The 20,497-nt window shown below is 39.4% G+C and overlaps 1 protein-coding gene across 7 annotated transcripts in view; it reads right to left on the bottom strand.

Moving 5' to 3' along the window:
- Positions 1–15,549: 15,549 nt before the first annotated feature.
- Positions 15,550–20,497, bottom strand: part of myo16 (myosin XVI) — a 265,694-nt gene continuing 260,746 nt past the window's right edge. For 5 of the 7 annotated variants that reach the window (XM_056251798.1, XM_056251799.1, XM_056251802.1 and 2 more), the window contains exon 35: positions 15,550–15,736. In XM_056251798.1, coding sequence (XP_056107773.1) covers positions 15,560–15,736 — 177 coding nt within the window. In that variant the 3' untranslated portion in view covers positions 15,550–15,559. The remainder of the gene's footprint in view (positions 15,737–20,497) is intronic. The other 2 variants (XM_056251800.1, XM_056251801.1) reach the window with 1 other exon arrangement.

Raw genomic sequence — 20,497 nt, 5'->3', positions numbered from 1 at the left:
TTCTACATCTTGTACCTCATTTCAATTTAGCACTCAAAATGCATCATTGACATGCACATATGTAAATGTAGTATGGGTTTGAGTAGGCCCTGGGTTTGAATAGTTATTAGGCCTATATTTTCATAGTGCAATATTGCCTGGTTTCACAAACATGGCCTAAGCCAAGTCCCAGACTAAAATGCATGTTTGAGCTGTTTTAAAGCAACTTGCATTGATATAATGTCAGTGCCATTGTTTTGTCTCAAAATGCACACCAGTAATATTTTTTATTTCTCTAAGACATGAACACTTTTTTTCTACATAAAAGCTACCTAAATGTCCTAATTAAACGAATACTTTCTCCTGGCTTAATCTAAGCCATGTCTGTGTAACCAGTCCTAAATCATTTTATATTATCAAGGAAAGGTTGATTCCTCTTGACAATTAACAAAACACTTGAGGAAATGTCATATGTGTTAGCTTACAACTTTCAGCTTAACGCATTAGCAGCTGCATTCAGGAAAACCACAATAGCCAAACTCACAGCATTCTAGAGACACTTAGTATTCCTAATCACATTCTAAAGTAAACCCGTGACATTCTGAGAAGTATTCAACCTCAAACATCGAGCAGCACATTCCTTGACTGGTTATCAGCATGCATAATTTAAGGAATGTTTTTTTATTTTTATTTTATTTTGCTTACATTCCTGTAATGTCATTCTGTAAGTGAACATATGATCAACTGACTGTTCATCATGGAGAAAGAAAAGCACGAGTTTTGTCATTTAAGGAGACCTGGGTCTCTTTTTATCTGCCTTGAGCATTCTAGTAAAACTCTTTAATAATTAATGTTTTTGTTTCTCTATCAATATTTCATCCACTCTTACCTTAGATCAGTACTTCTCAACTGGTTTTGTTTCAGGACCCAGATTTTACTTTGGACATGAGTGTGGCCCATCAAAGAAAGTACCGAAATGGTTTATTGTACAAAAACTCTTTCCACGGCAGCATTTTACTTTTTTAGTTGCCAGCCAGTGCCAGCATTTTTTTATCATATTCACAGAACTTTCATGAGCCCCTTTCACACAGCGCTTTGAACCCGGCAAATTGCCGGCAAATTGCCAGAGTGCCTTCTGTGTGAACGCAAACACGACCCGAGATTGATGCCGGGATCGATGCCGGGTTGGGGACCTAGTAACATTGCCGTGTTCAGACCCGGAACGCGCGCTGTGTGAACAAAAGCCAGAACCAATGCCGTATAAGGGGTGTGTCGTAGTGAGGATTCATGAGCCTTTGCAATGACGTAGTTATCGTGCGGCTCAGTTACTCTAGAAGAAAGTTTGTGTTCGTCATCGATACAAGAAAGAACGAAAAAATGTCTGCAAACTGGACTGAAGCAGAGACCCGTCACATCCAACGTCACGCGTCTTTCCGGAACATACACGGGTTGTGTGTGAACGCGCTCTCTGATTCCGGCAAATCACTGGCAGTGTGAATGAAGCAAAATCAAACGAACCCGGGTCAAATCCCGGGTCACTTTTTCCGTGTATTTTCCGGAATCTCTGTGTGAAAGGGGCCATGGCCTCCAGAATATGTTGTTGTATGACTATGTAAACGGTAAATACTATATCAAAAGAAAGGACAGAACCTTTGCTTTAAAAGCTCTGAACCTTTGCTTTTCTTTTTATCAACATGTGAATGTGGGTGTTAATAAAAAGAACACACAAAAAACACATTTTGAATAAAAAACTGAAAATAGATTGAGTAGATCGAGTCCATAAACACCCCCAAAGCTTGCACAGTCCAATACCAATTACTGGGTTTGACATTTTACTTGATAACTTTAGGCAGTTTTGATTTATATGCTGTTGAATGTTTGATGATCCCAATAGTCGACTTGTGCATAAGCAATCTTCTAGCTGCTCCTTATGGGCCCTGTTTAAGTCCATTTTTAATGCCCTTCCATCGCTAACTTCCCTCCTCTTCGTTCACTCGTCATTGTACGCACAATGTACGTCATTGCTTGTGTTGCGCGAGTGCCCACTACTGACGGAACCCTTGCAATGTCTTCAAATGGAACGTCCTAAGCCCTTGATCACTTGGAATCTGCAATCGAGCTGATTTATTATTTAAATTTTTTTCCCTAATGAATTTGTTTTACGCACCAATCTATAGGCCTGTATGGAAGCTTGTTTCCGCCACTGAATAAAAAATAATAATTGCGACTTTTTATCTCACAATTGCTAGATATGAAGTCAGAATTGTGATAAATAGTCGCAATTGTGAGATATAAAGTCGCAATTCTGAGAAATAAAGTCGCAATTGCGAGATATAAAGTCGCAATTCTGAGAAATAAAGTCACAAGATATAAAGTCGCAATTCTGAGAAATAGTCGCAATTCTGAGAAATAAAGTCACAATTGCGAGAAAAAAAAGACAGAATTGAGACTTTTTATCTCACAATTCTGACTTTTTTTCTCACAATTGCGAGTTTACATCTCGAAATTCTGACTTTATAACACATAATTGCGAGTTTATATCTCAAAATTCTGACATCTTTTCTCAGAATTGTGAGATATAAAGGACTACTGTCAAAAAAATAATAAATAAAAATCTAATAAGCAACAGCACAAATAAACACAATTAGAGCAAAGATACAAATAAAATAAACAGTGCTTTTCAGGTTTTTCAGGTAGGTCTAACATTTAATCAGGTACAGAAATTGAAGTAATCAAATGTAAAATAGCATTGCATATTTGACTATATACATTAAAGATGAATCCTTATTAAAGTTACAAAAGCTGGTTGACATAATTTTTGTGTGAATTTGTCCATTCAAGCGCAACTTGAATGGATATAGGCCTACTTGAAAGAGAACTCTTTGAGGCTTGTGCGCGCTTCAGATGAGTGCATGCACACGCACACATAAAAATATTTTCACTGCGCGCGAGTTCTCTTTCGCGGCTTGCTCTTGAATGTTTAAATTGGCAAGGCTTAAATAAGTTTAGTTTAAACGCATAGCAACGTGTGCTGTTTAACTCTCGCCTGCACTTGCGCGCTGTGAACACCCGGGTGATGACTGCATAAATGACTGGTCATGTTCGAGCATACGGCACTTGTTTTTTTAACCGAGAACCGTTACACCCCTAGTCTGAATCGTCTCAAACGGATCTGCCTGAAGTGTACATATCGAGTAGACTCGCTCCCTCTGTCAAAATAGAGGGGTTGAGCCCCGAGGGTCTGTCTAAATAAACTTCTCTTGCCCACTTGACGAAGTTGAACGCTCTTCAAAATGGCCGAGGGAAAGTGCGTAGGGAAGTTTGCGAGTGTAAGGCCCTGTCCCAAATGGAACCCTAAGCACTCGCGGTCTTCCTCTGAGTCCGCACTTTCGCGACGTAACGCCGCTTTGAATGTCGGGAAGAAGTCTGCTGTGGAGTCCGCATCAGCGCGGGCTCGGCAAAAGTGCGCATCAAGGGCGCAAATCGGCCGCAGAGGGGGCGCTCGCGAGCACCCTTCTGAGATCTAAAAATGACAAATGGGACACACTGCGGTCTCACGGACTTAACGGACACGCGCACGCGGCAGCCGTTGTAAGTCCACAAGACCGAAAGTGCACATGAAGTGTGCCATTTGGGATTGGGCCCAAGTCTAAAATTGGAGTTAAACGCAGCCACAGTTTACGCAGATCTTCTTCGCATATTTTTGGATTCAGAGATGCTGTACTGTTTCAGAAGGTGTGTAACAGCGCCCCCTACCATATAACAGTGAAAACATGGTGTTAATGGCGGGGAACGTTGTGTTTATAAATTATGGAAATGGCAGGGAAAGAGTTGTTCAAACATTGAAATGTAATTTTCCATGAACTTCATCTAAGCATAAAATATCAATACATATTTAAATAATGTATTAGCATGTTAGCCATATAACCATGTGACGTGTATTTGTGCCAAAATACATAATAATTTGGGCACATGACCATTGACAACAAAACATTCAGGAAAGATATATGTACTGTAGCATTGTTTCCTCCCTCCCCTTTGGCTTTTTAGGCCTATTTGTTTCACTATTATAGATGATATGGTTAGTTGCATTTTATTCTTTGAATTTAGCATGTTTTGTTTCCCTGTTTTTGTGACCCGTGTCTTTGGTAACAGCATTGTTAAAACGGTTTGACCGAAGCATGTTTCATCCCTCAACCTAATCCTCTAATGAATGCGGTCTTTTTATCAATGTTTCTCTACTTCCCGTGTCCCGTATCTTTTTTTATCGTCTCATGGTGTGTAACAGTATGAGCCATTAAGCCGTACAGACAAACTGCTCATTAACAGCAGCGGAACAGACTGTCAAATGACACAGGGCCATATCATTGTCATCCATAACACCTGCATGCTTCATTTATGCCTCCATCTCTGATGACCTTTGACCTGTAGTCAGACTGCCCTCTCAGAGAAGCTCACTGACATATGGATAATGACTGGCTATAAGGATGGGTGAGGAGTGAACTGTCTTTATCCAGCTGTTACTAAAAGACATTAAGGGCAGCTAACAGCCAGTTTAAAGCTGCCCACAATCCTTAAGCCTCAGGGGATGCACATCAGCGGAAGTTTCCAGCCGTGTCCGTGCATGTTATTTGTGTCTACGTTCAGTGGGAGTGTGTTTTTTTTTTGGCCAATGCGTGTCGTCTATTGTAATGGGTGGATTGTGGGAAAGTCGACAATTTTAACATGATCCAATCTGTGGTCACACATCAATAACGTGCATGCATAACTTCATTCCTAGAGGTTCAGTGATGTTTTGCAATAATAATGTGTGTGGGTTTGTATTGGTGTTGCCGTAAGCATGCATATGGCAAGGGAATGTTCTGATGTAAACTACACTCACTAGCACACAGTATCATATCTGATTTAACCTTAAACCGCATCACGTGGTAACTCGCACACTTGTGAACTGAAGGGTTGCTTAAGGCTCAGTACTTGTGTTTGCTGCCAGGGTTATTCCTCTGTGGAAGAGCCAATTCTCCTCACTACGGCTGACACAATTCTGACTGACTTAAGTGCTTGCTTTCAGGGTGCTTTCACACTGGGCTCGTTTGCTGCGGTCTGAGCCCGAGCGCGATTGTTCCCGGCGCCCCCGGAGCGTTGGTCTGGTTTTACACTCAACTTGATTCTATCGAACCTTGGTGCGTTTGCGTGCATCTTACGTCATCGCAAACGTGCACGGCGCATGATAGGAAACAGAACGCTTTGTTATTTACAGAATGTTTTTTATTAATTCGGTGCTATTAATGCGCAGCTGAGTGAACAACACAGGTTTACTGTGTGTGTGTCGCATAAGGTGGCCTTCTTCTGCTTGCAAACGGACTCTTTTGAGGAGACATTGGATTTCCATTAATTTGTTGCCCTGATTCCACGCGCTATGTACACACGAATACACTCACTCTCGCTCGTACCCAAGGTAAATCATCAACACTATCATCCCTTACATGTTTTATTTAACTAAATGCATCATAATCAGCTAAAACGCATGCGCAGGTCACTTTACTTCCTGAACAAGTGCGCACCCGAGTCCGTGTCCGTTTCCAGGTCACAATTATTTTCTGATAGAATAATAAAATAATAATTTAATGAAGTTGTTCGTCCAATCAAACTCTGCATTTTGTCAAAAAATCATCTTTCACTTTGTCGGAATATATTTTCCACATAAGAAGTCCCTACAACCCGCCAGATTTCATTTAAATATGTAGTCTTTACTAGAAAAGTCATGGGAGTGGCCCACACTTTTTTGTTTTTTTTTGCCAATCAGAAAACTTCCGTCAAGAGTCAAAAACACTTTGGCGGCATCCAAAATCTCATAATCTGTCAGTAGGTATTCTTTTAAGTAATTTATGTCATGTTATCATGTTGTTTTTTTATGAAACTTAACCACATTCAAGTGTTGATAAAAAAAAATGCATGAAGCTGGAATAAAACATATTTTGATAAATTGCTTATTCATATATTCATACAACAAAATAGTCTAGGGACCATGAAATTTATCAAAAACGCTGGGGGTGGCTGGCAACTTTTTTTTAAATCACTGGCAGGGAAAGAGTTAAGTGTTTACTGCTTTCATGTCCCCTCCAATGTCAAAATCTACACCTACACCTTTGGCTAATGGGATAAAGTGTCCATCAGATGCACACTTCAGAATCTCGTCAGAATTAGTAGGTCATCTGCGCAGTTTTCATCTAATGTTTAGTGAGTAATGTGAATTTGGACATACTACTCTTTTCAAAAACGTTTTTTTTTTCTCCTACTATACATTAGTTAATATTCAACAATATTATTGATCTGCCTGCATTGACATCATTATATGAGAACTGAACTGAGCTGGACGATGACAAGACTTTTTTTTTCCTCCAGAGCGACTATATAAATGAACTAAATTAATATCATTTTTACAAAAAAAAAAGAAAAAAAAAAGAACTATCACTGAATTTACTTAAGCTGGAATATGATGCCATTTTCTTCTGCTGTACAGTCGAAAACAAACTTTGTTGCATTATTTTCCTGTGAACACTGTAAAGCCGCTTTGAAACAAGCTGTATTGTAAAATATGCTGTATAAATAAAGGTGACTTGACGACTATTAGGAAAGTATGCATATTCTGATGCAGTCTCTATGCCTATGAACCGTTTGCTTCTTTTGGCTGGCTGTCTGTAGAGGATGGATTTAGGAAAGAGTGTGGTTTAAGGTAGTAAAATGGCAGCAAAATTGTTCAAATAACTTGCATTACCAACAAATTATATTTTTCCACAAATGTTATGCCACAAACAAAAATTTGCAGGCAATTTTGTCCAAAATATTGTAAACCATGTCCTTCTGGTTTTGTTCATTTCCCCCTCTGAAAAAAGCCGAGCAGGGATTTCCTCAAAGTTTGAATTAAATGGCCACTTGTGGTGAGGGTCATCTGTTGCCTTGATTGCTCTCGCCATCTGTACTTGTTCCTTTTATCCCTGAGTTTCGATTGATTGGAAGAAAATCCCTGGAAATCCAGCTCCTATCCGGAATGGGAGAGAGATGCTTTTCCTCCTCACCCTGTGAAATGTCAACACAAGCAGATGGCAGGAGAAGATGAGACAAAATCTTCCTCTTACCCTTGTTATAGGCGTCCTGCAAACGAGAACATCCTGTCTGCTCTAAAAGGGTGTGTGAGGAGGAACCTGTCAGGCTCAGATCACATAATGTTCACTATAATCTAAGAAATTTCATTTGAAACCATCGCTGTTGATATACTGATTGGAAGAATGGCAGGTAAAAGGCTGTGCCTAAATGTTTACTCAATAGAGTCTTGTAAATTGCCATATACTGTAAATGAAAAGCCTCAGAGATCTCCAAACCCCTCCATCCATTACTGGCTCTTTCCACAGAAAGGATCAACTCCATTGGCATGCATGATTCAATGATTGACATGAATCAAAGGATATGGCGGCTTGGCATCAAATATTGTTTAACTCAATTCATTTAACATTTATTTGTATAGCGCTTTTCACAATACATGTTTGGGTGTTGAATATGTGCATTTGTGTGTTAGCTCTTTATATTTGTTTAACTCTTTATAACTGTTATATTGCATTTTTTCAAATTCAGCTCACAGTTGTGTAGCATGCGGTGTTGTTTTGAACATGTGACTTGGATAGCGTGTGTTCCTGTTGTTCTGTGTGGTCTGATTTACGAGTCTTTGCTTGTCTTTATGGCCCAGTGAGCGATAAGAGTGTAATCAGCTTACACAAGCACTGATCCCAGCCCTGCACTGTCTAACAGTAAACACACACACACCACTCATTCAAATCGCCACATTATGCAATATTACACGCTCACATAAGCACCGGTTACATGCCCTGTGTGCTGGGGAACAGCTCCGGATATTTGCTGTTTTGGTCAGGCGGAAGGAAGGCCTCTATTTCTGTCTGTTTGTGAGATTGTAATCTAGACCTCACTGTTCAGTTTGCAAATAACCAACAATAACCAGTTAACGGTCAGTGTAAAACTTCTGTAGGACTGGGAGATATAGTGAAAATGTAATGTGTGATAAGCATTTATACACAAACAATCAAACGTTTGCGGTCAAGGTTTTTATTTACAGTAGTTAACATTAGTTAATGCACTGTGAACATACAATGAACGAGTCAAGTCAAGCCATCTTCATTTATATAGCGCTTTTAACAATGGATTGTTTCAAAGCAGCTTTACAGAGATAAACATATAATTTAAGGTAACAGAGATTGTTTTGGTTTTATAGCGGTTCTTGAATAATATTATTGCCAGCTAAAGTTAATTTTGATTGATTCACCTCCGTCGAAATGATCAGACTTTAAACGCGCACTTGTGATTAACGCTGACTGCGTTCACATGCACATTCAGAATTGATTCTATAGTTATGTGCTTTTGAAAATATGTGCGCAGGTTTGTAATTCCATACAACCCATGCCTAAACAAACTACTTGTCTTGCCTATACATTTTGATACAGAATTTGTTTTATTTTATCACTTCGGGGTACGCGAACCGAAATTCACAACGCTTTATCTGTAGAGTGGGAAAGGGATCCTCCATAGGGAGAGGATAGTTGACACTTCAGCACTGCATTGTCATCGGGTCCAGGCGAATCTCCTTCGTCAGATCTGGATATGGCCTGGATCCAGCAGGCTGCGGGAAAACCTTGGGATAAACAAAGACACTAATATTAGCGTAGATGCCATTCTTCTTATGATGTAATGAGTACATCAGGATTTAAGGGAAGTGTTCCCAGTTCCGGCTGACCTAATCTATGCAGCCTAACATTGAATTATAGAAGTCTATAATGTATTATGTGTATGCTAGGTCAAAGAGATGTGTTTTTAGTCTAGCTTTGAACTGACAGAGTGTCTCTGCTTCCCGGACAATGGTAGGAAGACTGTTCCAAAGTTTTGGTGCTAAATAGGAAAAGGATCTACCGCCAGCAGTCGATTTTGATATTCTAGGTATTATCAACTGGCCGGAATTTTAGATCGCAATAGACGTGAAGGACTATAATGCGTTAAGAGCTCACTCAAGTACTGCAGAGCTAAACCATTTAGTGCTTTGTAAGTAATCAACAATATTTTAAAATTTATACAATGTTTAATAGGGAGCCAATGCAGTGTTGACAGAACCGGGCTAATATGGTCATATTCCCTGGTTCTGGTAAGAACTCGAGCTGCTGCGTTTTGAACTAGCTGTAGTTTATTTATTAAGCGTGCAGGGCAACCACCCAGTAGAGCATTACAATAGTCTAGCCTTGAGGTCATGAACGCATGAACTAATTGTTCCGCATTTCCCAATGAGAGCATATGGCGTATTTTAGATATATTTTTAAGATGGAAAAATGCAGTTTTACAGATACTAGACGCGTGGCTTTCAAAAGAAAGGTTGGTATCAAAGAGCACACCCAGGTTCCTAACCGACGACGAAGACTTAACAGTTTATTTAACAGAACGACTATTTTTATTAACTAACATTTAACAAAGATTAAAAAAATACAGTAACCGATGTATTCATTGTTAGTTCATGTTAGTTAATGCATTAACTAATGTTAACAAATGAGACCTTAATGTAGTGTTACCTTTATCTTTTGGAAAGATATTCATATGTCTATTTCTGCAAAAACCTTACAAACAAGATTTAAAATAAAAATGCCGTTCTTTTAAAATTTCTGTTCATCAAATATTCCTGAAAAAAGTCCTTGTTGAGCACAAGAGAACATTAAAATTTGATCGACCCCAAACTTTTGAATGGTATCCAAACTTGTTGCCAAGAACAAAGTATTTATTGTGCAAACTAAAAATAAATTCTATTTAATTATTTACGTTGTAGCATTGTAGAAATTTAGATTGTTTTAGTACAATGTTAAATGGCACACACAGACTTCCCATTGTTTTTTTTTGTTTTTTTTAGTTTTCACTTTTTTATTTAACAAAAACAAGCAAGAATGTGAACATGAATACAAGTCTGTGACAATTCAATATCCCAACCCCCACTCCCACCCTGTTTAACCATCCTTCCATTCTTATTTTTGAGCGGAAATGCAATGATTGCAATATTTGTAATTTTATATAGCTAGCAAAATTATTACAAACATTCTATCACACACTATACTTAAAAACAGGTTTTAGCTACTCTGAAGCCCTGTTTACACCTGGTAATAAGATGCATTTTGGATAGGATCACAAGTGAACGCTGTTTTGACGTTTTGAACTTGTCCATTTTCGACCACTTCCAGAGGTAGTCGAAAATGTATTTGACTGGATTGCTTTCGTAGTGTAAATGTTCATGTGGTCAAGCGTATTCGAACATCTACAAAAGACATCCTACTCTCCACCTATTGACCTAACACTTAAACATTATGGGATTTAAACTTTGTTGGCTGAAGACATCATTTTGGTTTGAACCAAGACAAAAAACGTACCAAACATTTGCCAATGTTCTCTCACCATTCCTGATATCTAATACGCACTCACCGTTTTCGGCGCGGTCTGGCAGCTGTCAGAGCAAAAACGAAAGCTTCTGCTCTCCTTATGTTTTCCTGTCGTCTCCAGGAACGTTCATATGTAAATTGCGCATGCTTATTTTGTCCATTAGATCAAAAGATCTGAAAAAATAAACATACATTTACCCGCCTACTACAGACCCTCCCCTCGAAGAAATCAGGACAGAAATGGTTAAAAGTGGACAAAAGAGACAGATTAAAACACCAGGTGTAAACGGGAATGTGTCCCTCGTCTACATGTGATCCGATCGACCAAAACACATCTTAATAGCAGGTGTAAACCAGGCTGGGGTTTAACAGAGAGCCAGGGTAAAGAGAGCCAGAGAGCCCCACCCCCCATTTTAAGAAATGACCAGATTTTTTGCCAGTTGACTGACACTGCTTTATTGCTGTACAAGAACTTTATAAAACATTTCAAAACAAAATATTTACCAAGACATCTTTTTTTTTTCTTTGCCCACAAACATGTATTGAAGTAACAGGCATGTTTATATATAATTTACAGAAGGATCAGAAAGGAAGAAAAATAAACACAAAAAAAACCCCACATTGACAACAAAAGACAGTAACAGCCATGGTAATTTAATATTTTGTTGAGCTCTGCATATTTGAGCAAGCACAGGAATCTGAATGTCTTGAGATGATGTCAGTGTTGTATTTGAGACCAGCTCATTCGAGTTGGAGTCAAGACCTACACTGTAAAAAAAATCTGTAGAAATTACAGTATTACTGGCAGCTGGTTGCCAGTAACTTACTGTAGTTTTAAATTGATGTTATTTACTGGCAACAGTTTGTTCAAAGTTAAATGAACATTAAACATTAACAAGTCTTTATCTTTACAGAATAAAACTAAAATAACAGCCTCATGCAAAGCATTCTGGGAACCAAAATCTGAAGGAAAAAAACAGAAAAAGGTTGATGAAGATTTCTGGTTCCCAGAATGCTTTGCATTAGATTGTTATTTTATAATTTTATTCTGTAAAGACAAAGACTTGTTAATGTTTAATGTTCATTTAACTTTGAACAAACTGTTGCCAGTAAATATACATCAATTTAAATCTACAGTAAGTTACTGGCAAACAGCTGCATAATTACAGCAATTTTTTTACAGTGTAGACCAAAAGAGAGTTGAGTCCGAGTCAAGACCAGAAAACAGTAGGGCTGGTCCGAATACCATTTTTTGAGCTTCAAAGCTTCGGTAGTAATGAACATCGAATATTCGAAGCTTCGGAATCTCTATATATCTGTCTGTCCATTTGCATTTTGATTATTTCGAGAACCGTTCATCCAAACGACTTCACAAGGAGTGCAGTGTCGTATTTGGTGCAATATAGATATAGACAGGCGAGACGCGACACGTTCAGAATTAATAAACTTTTAATAAACTACAGAACAGGCAAGCGTGAAGCGCGCGGGCCTCACGCGAGCAGAGCTTATATGCTCCGAGAACGGACACTGCACGCACTATATAACACAAACAGGTTTGTTAACTTAAGCAATATTTTTAATAAGTCTTCTAATATTTTTCTCACTAACAAATTACTGACAAAGTAGGGTAGATTTAAATAAAGAAGCGGCGCGCCTCACGCGAGCAGGTCTTATATGCTCCGAGAACGGACACTGCACGCACTAGTGATATAAAACACACACAGGTCTGTTAACTTAAGCAATATTTTTAATAAGGTATAGTCTTATAATATTCTCACTGACAAAGTCGGGTAGATTTAAATAAATAAAAACGAAATTTAAATAAAGACAAACGAAAAATAAATGAACGAACTGTAATAGCCTAAATAAAGAACACGGTAGCAATAACAATTTCAATAACAACATCACAAATTTCTATTAATATTTTGCAGTAGATTAATTTAGATTGATAATAACGGGTAAAAAGGATAATACATTTTGTTTCTATTATTCTATTTTCCACAATGTCAAAGCAACGCAGCTTAACCCAAAACACAAGCTCAGGCATGCACTTCTGCCCATACAAACTCCGCTGTTCTGCGCTCTAGCCAGAGAATACACCCGTTGCAGGAACACTTTTAGTAGTCCAAGAAGAAGCAAATATATTTATTAAGTAGCTATAACGAAGTTATATGTTAAGTATTATATTTCACCAGATTTTAAAACATATTCAAGCGCGAATGAGAACCGTTTCGAGGGGGTTGCCAGGTGTGCAAAAAACACACACAAAAAAACGAATATTCAATGTCACATTTTCAAATCGAATACCAACCCACCGAACGAATATTCGAATATTTGGGTCCAGCCCTAGAAAACAGTCGAGATCGAGTCAAGAAAACATGGTCTTGAACTCAACCCTATTCTGGTCACGGTCATGACTTAGACTCAGCTGGTCTTGACTACAACACTGGGAGATGTTCACAACATATTGAGCTTAACCAAACCATTACTGGCCATTATTTTGCTATCAAATCAATAAGTCCATTATAACGAGGCCGTGTTGGGCTGGAGGGTGAGAAGTTCATAACAGCATGTCTGGATGGTTTCACAGCACCAGTTAAGACAAAGGGCATGATCCAATGAAGTCTATATCTCTACACTGTATCAGACTAAGTACAGAAAAACAGACAGATGGGGTGTGTAAGTAAGAGAGATCTCATGCTTTAACATACGTTCCCTTTTTAACAACGAAGTAGAAAAATGGGCTCATACTGTACAGTTCTTTTCATTCTTTTTGCTTTTGTAGTATTGATGGCATGTCAATACTAGACATTATAAAATAGCATTTTTTTTTCTCAATAAATTAATGTTTCAAATAATAGTGTCGTAACCCTGTTAAGCAGTAGCGATGCAAAGCAGCCATTCCAAAACTGTGGAGCAAACCCATGAAGTGAGTTCCGGTCTCCATCAGCACCGGCCTGCACAGTGATTTTAATATGCGTGTCTGATCTGCAGGACTGCACAGCAGTGAAAGATGCTTAAACCACCGTCCAATGGAATGGGGAAGGGAGTATTCACATTAGTTGGGTAGATAAGAGTTAGAAGAAGATATGATAAACATAAGCCTTAGCAGCCTCTTTCAGAGCGGTTTGTAACGATTTATAGAGCCAGAAAGTATGACTGGGTCTTAAAAATCACCTCTACATTGTTATTTTGAGTGAATTTTAGATCATGTTTTACATTGAAAATAATGTAGCCTACTGTTTCAATACAATCATTAAACAACACTGGTTATGTAGACCATACATATTAAGTCACTGTTTGCTCAGATTTAATGTTTGTTAAATATTAAGATTGACATTTAAATATTGAGATGAAAGAACTTGACATAGATCATTGTGTCAGAGTTGAAATAACTTTTTCTAGAAGGTGTAACATTTGGGGAACCTTTTTTCAGCAAGTCAGGACGTAAACAGACATGAAGTGACGCTCTTAATGAAGCTTAAACGAAACAGCGGCAAAGTGCAACTCAAACGTACTTGCACAAACACAAAAGTTCTGTACAATAAATTAAATATCTTTATACATTTCAAAGATTAACCGCAGTCCTATGTGGATGGAGAACGGCTAAAGAGTTTACCATGAATAAACAATCATTCAGTACTAAAATGATATTCACACTATAAAACCCACCACCTTAGTCCTTCTGTCATTGCACCCTTGAACATTCGGGAATAACTTTCCATTATAAAGACAATAATTTGCCAATATACTCATAAAACATTTGCAATCTGTACATAACCCATCTATTCAGTCATATTGAAGACAACCAGAACCAGAAGGTCAAGTTCTGCTTATTCTCAGAAAAGCGTATACCTGTACGTCAGGTACATGGCTGTGCTTATGGTGGGGCTCCTGGTGTGAACCCAGTGTTAAAAGTCCAAAAATAGTTACCCAAGTTCTTTCAGGTAATAAATCTGTACGTGCACACTGTATGGATAAACCAAATGCCTCGAGACCTGTGTTTACCTTCACACATTAAGAACTACAAGAGAATATTCTGACGCTTCAGGGGGACCAAAGATCATGCGCTGTTTGTACAGATCGTCTACTAAGGTACTAACATGTTACAATACAACCCAGCATTTGTACATAAGCACCTTTGAGGAAAAGTCCAAGAAATCTTGATGCGGGAGTTGTCTGAGTCAAATCGGCAGTAATATTCATCCACCAGTAATGATTGTTCCATCTAAAGGTGTATTTGGAGAATTGTGCTCTTTAACCATTCGATATAAATCAGGTGCCTTCAAGTTCGTCAACTGTATGTCTTGTGAAACCTCTTGGTTTCATGTTGCAGAAGTGTGCGCACATTAGCCTACAGTGAACGATGAATGTAGTCCAGAAGCTGGAAATGTTGTGGACTTGTTACTGATAATTTCCCTGAACCCTGACCTCACAAGGTCTCAACCTGTGTGTGATGGTTGCCAACGCTGATGGAGGGTCACCAAAGCACCTGAAAAAGCGTGAGGTGTAGTTGCTTTTCTGAACCTGAAGGAGGACTTTGTTCACAAAGCTAGGCCTATGAGGTCAACACAAAGTTTTTGTCTTGTAAACTTTAAGGTCTGTCGCGTCCATGTGCCTCGAGTGCTTGAGTTGGAACAGAACTGGCACTTTTTACCCAACCCAGGCAACAACAACCACATATGGAGCGACCAGCACCAGGGTTTAAAACTAAAATATGGCTCACAATGTAGACTATAGCACGCAGTAGCACAGTTGAGATATGTTTGCACAGCCTAAGATGGCGAGATGTTCAGGACACTGCGAATGGGATTTATAATAGCCATGTCCCCTTTGTTTCTTCAGGACAGAGATTGGTAGTCTTTGGGGGCTGCATGTTATTTGGTCCCAGTTGGTCATTAGTTGGAGAGACGTGTGGAGCCAATTTTCCAAGGAACCTTTGATTCTTTCAAAAGAAGTGAAGAGAGGAACAAGAACAAATTGGGATGCCCTATTCTCCTGAGTTCAGAGTCTGGCTCTGTTTAGAGGACGTCACCCCTATGTAAAGGGCAAAACATAAAGGCCATCAGGCCTAAGGACTGGGGTTTAACTCAAGAAGACCACAATCTCTAGGGTGATGCTTTCTTTCTGGGACTCTTGGTCTTCACCGTTAGGGTGGGTGAGGTGTTTGTGTGAAGCCAAGCGTTCTGCCAGTCCGGTCGACCGTCACAAACACTCCTCCGCCAGCGCATTAATTCCTGCAGAGTGGCCCGCTGATCTCCAGATGCACGTGACCTCTGGAGCACCTAAGAAAATGACAGAAAGGTCATGTTTAGTATGGTGCATAATGGATGGATCTACAGCAGGGGTAGCCAACCCTGCTCCTGAAGGGCTACTTTCCTGCACACTTCAGTTCAACCCCTGCTCCAAAACACCTGCCTGCTATTTTCAAGTGATCTCGAACACCTTGATTAGTTGGTCCAGGTGTGTTTGATTAGGGTTGGAGCTAAACTCTGCAGGATTGGTTGCCCTTCAAAAGAAGTTTTGGCTACCCCTGATCTACAGGTATCTATATACTACTTACCACCAATGATACAGAACAGCAATGATCCAAAATATAATTTAGCTCGTAAAAGTAAAACAACCCAAATAGGTAAAGCATAAAGCAGCTAAAGCAGGAAATGAAATGTGTCCAGCATTTGGTGGAGCAGTGATTTGAGCGAAGATATTATGTCATACAATACGAGTGTCCATGGTAAAGAATAGGACAAATCATAGAAGAGGTGTTTTCAAGTCATTGTATGGATGAATTGAGAAAGATAATAAAAGTGCAAGTACCTGGATTAGAAGGGCCTATTGATGTTAAATGAATAAAAAGAAAAGAAAAACACCTCTCCTAACAGCTGCTGCCTGATGCAACTGGCAACCCTAACATACGCACAAACACAAAACCCACCCATGGGCGCCTCCCATCCATCATACAAGCGTAATCAATAAACCGATAAATCAATCCATCCCAATCATCTGCAGCTGGTAAATGCCACAAATGGAACAGGACCTCTTGCTGTGCCTCTGATCCATTCATGACAGATGCAGAGATGAGGGAAAGTCACATGGCTTTAGTTTGGTCAAAGAGAAAGCCCCCTGTCCATTTGTTCTCTCTCTCTCTCTCTCTCTCTCTCTCTCTCTCTCTCTCTCTCTCTCTCTCTCTCTCTCTCTCTCTCTCTCTCTCTCTCTCTCTCTCTCTCTCTCTCTCTCTAATAGGACATCAGAGGAGTGAGTAACAGCAGAACTAGTGCTTAACAAGATACTGTCATTTGTTGTTATTGGTAAAGTTAATAAGTGGAACTTACAGAATCCTTACAAACGGTCTTTTGTACATAAAGCAAGAACCAATCTGGGCTGTAAACCTGGATCGAACCTTAGACTGAACCAATTACTGCCCTTGAGCAAGGTTGCTCCGGGTGAAGCATCTCTGTTGTAAGTGTTGGATACGCGTTTAATGTGCTGAAGAATATAACAGAAATAACCAAACAGCAGATTTGAAATCTACAGTTCAGTTTTTGAAATGGAAATATATATATATACACTCACCGGCCACTTTATTAGGTACACCTGTCCAACTGCTCGTTAACACTTAATTTCTAAGCAGCCAATCACATGGCGGCAACTCAGTGCATTTAGGCATGTAGACATGGTCAAGACAATCTCCTGCAGTTCAAACCAAGCATCAGTATGGGGAAGAAAGTTGATTTGAGTGACTTTGAACGTGGCATGATTGTTGGTGCCAGAAGGGCTGGTCTGAGTATTTCAGAAACTGCTAATCTACTGGGATTTTCACGCACAACCATCTCTAGGGTTTACAGAGAATGGTCCGAAAAAGAAAAAACATCCAGTGAGCGGCAGTTCTGTGGGCGGAAATGCCTTGTTGATGCCAGAGGTCAGAGGAGAATGGCCAGACTGGTTCGAGCTGATAGAAGGGCAACAGTGACTGAAATAACCACTCGTTACAACCGAGGTATGCAGCAAAGCATTTGTGAAGCCACAACACGCACAACCTTGAGGCGGATGGGCTACAACAGCAGAAGACTCCACCGGGTACCACTCATCTCCACTACAAATAGGAAAAAGAGGCTACAATTTGCAAGAGCTCACCAAAATTGAACAGTTGAAGACTGGAAAAATGTTGCCTGGTCTGATGAGTCTCGATTTCTGTTGAGACATTCAGATGTTAGAGTCAGAATTTGGCGTAAACAGAATGAGAACAAGGAACCATCATGCCTTGTTACCACTGTGCAGGCTGGTGGTAGTGGTGTAATGGTGTGGGGGATGTTTTCCTGGCACACTTTAGGCCCCTTAGTGCCAATTGGGCATCGTTTAAATGCCACGGCCTACCTGAGCATTGTTTCTGACCATGTCCATCCCTTTATGGCCACCATGTACCCATCCTCTGATGGCTACTTCCACCATGTCACAAAGCTCTAATCATTTCAAATTGGTTTCTTGAACATGACAATGAGTTCACTGTACTAAAATGGCCTCCACAGTCACCAGATCTCAACCCAATAGAGCATCTTTGGGATGTGGTGGAACGGGAGATTCGCATCATGGATGTGCAGCCGACAAATCTGCGGCAACTGTGTGATGCCATCATGTCAATATGGACCAAACTCCCTGAGGAATGCTTCCAGCACCTTGTTGAATCTATGCCACGAAGAATTGAGGCAGTTCTGAAGGCAAAAGGGGGTCCAACCCGTTACTAGCATGGGGTACCTAATAAAGTGGCCGGTGAGTGTATATATATATATATATATATATATATATATATATATATATATATATATAATAACAAATACAAATGGAAAGACATAAGAAAATAAAAACAGTCTGGGACAATCAATTGACAGAATAATTCAGCGATTCAGACTTTGCAATTCAAATGAGATGGTCTGTCTGGAGGTTTCCAAACAAGAAATGGCCCCAATTAATAACTGGTGTCCAAATCCATATAAAGCACCTAGATGAGAATCCAACAGAATGAAGAAAGCCAAAAACACAAAGCCAGGAAAAATCCTTAAAACAAGATCAAATAATTTCAGATTTCAAAATAAATACCTAAAATATATATGGTGAGAAATTTAAGTAGAGTTGGGGACCAGGAATTTTGTACTCGGAGTCCAAATCACTGTAACTAATATGTTTAATTTGCTAATTTTATGACACTCCCCTAAACCCTTCATGTCATAACTAGGGGGAATGTATGTTTAATGCTGATAATCCTCCTGTTCTCTGCACGAGGAGAGCGTTTAGGAAGATACGGGGGCCAAGCATACAGTGGATACTGTTGTTAGACTATCTCAAATGACGTAACGGGATGCCCCTGGCCTATTTTACCACTCCAGTCCGCTCTGAGAGGGAACTCATCCAGAAACAGTGTGAGAGTGCAGTGGCGATGTTACAGTACAGCAGCAGCGTATTCTAGGAATCCAGGGCATTTACAGACGTGGACACCCACGTACACTGCTCGAAAGTACTGATCCATAATTTACACCTATCTGTCTACTCTCAGTTCTGACATCACTTCGCTAGCACAAAGATGGCACACAGTGTACCGAACAAATCGTGCACACACACACACACACACAGTCAGTCAATCACGCACACTCATTAAGACCAAACACAACGTCTGTGTCAATCACAGCATTCACACCTGTAATGCTATCTGGACGGTACACAAAGCCACACACAAAGCACCTGGATCACATGTAGCTATTCATATTCAAGCCAAAAAAACTCATTATATTTAACCTTGCATTATTAATGCGCTTCATCAAAGGGCACACATGCACACTTAGAGATGTAGATACAGACAGGCGGGCTACATGACCACTTATACTCTAAATTTAGCCTAGCCTCTGAAACCATCGGGGACATCCAGTTCTTTGACAATCAATTGACAGAATATTCAGCGATTCAGCCTTTGCAATTCAGATGAGATGGTGTCTCTGGAGGTTTCCAGACAACAAACGGACCCCATTACGCGCTAGTGTTCAAATCCATGGATAAAGCACATGGATAAACACCTACAGTTCAAAATACGGCAGTAAAAATCCTTGAAAAAAAGAATGATTTCATAAGCAAATATTATAGACAATTTCAGAGAATATATCTCGAATTAAGTTATTTTTCTTGCGCCACTGGATTTTTTTCTCCTTGTTTTAAGCTTAATGTTTGCCAGTATGATAAGATAAATAAACCTCAAATATTCATTATATATATATATATATATATATATATATATATTAGGGCTTTCAAACGATTAATCGCATCCAAAATAAAAGTTTGTGTTTACATAATATATGTGTGTGTACTGTGAATAATTATTTTGTATATAAATGCACACATGTATATATCTAAGAAATATGTTATTTATATATAAAATGTTTATATAAAATATACAATATATATAGGCTACATTCAGTCTATATACAGTATATACATGCAAATATTTCTTAAATACACATGCATGTGTGGGTATTTATGTATTAAAAATAATTATACACAGTACACACACATATATTATGTAAACACAAACTTTTATTTTGGATGCGATTAATCGTTTGACAGCCCTAATATATATATATATATATATATAAGAAAATTAAGAAAAGCATACATCTCTATTTTCAACTGCATACAATTTAAAAATCCTAAAACAACACACTAACAGCATGTGCCAAACTGAAGGGCCGTAATTTTGAAAGTGTGTATGTAAATAAGGGCAGCTGGTCAGTAGGCTTAGAAGAAGGGGAGGACACATGGAAATACCTCGTCCCTGGGGAAAGGGGCGGCCCGTGGCTGACATTCAGCCTGGCTCACCCCTTCATGAGACAGAGGGCTGGAACTCAATACGGGTCATGCCTGAATGTCAGCGCAGTGAAAGGTCAGCGGGGACATGTGAGGCTCATCACGTTCTTATCATCCATGAGGCTTCAGCAGCGAGGACTGCACTGCATTAGCCCTGACACCTACTAAAGCAATCTTGATACAAAGGGCAAAGGTCAGGG

The sequence above is a fragment of the Rhinichthys klamathensis genome, unplaced genomic scaffold, assembly GCF_029890125.1.
Source record: "Rhinichthys klamathensis goyatoka isolate OS25496 unplaced genomic scaffold, OSU_Roscu_1.1 h1tg000090l_1, whole genome shotgun sequence".
In the NCBI taxonomy this organism is placed as follows: Eukaryota; Metazoa; Chordata; class Actinopteri; order Cypriniformes; family Leuciscidae; genus Rhinichthys; species Rhinichthys klamathensis.
This window is presented reverse-complemented; position numbering and strand designations above follow the sequence as displayed.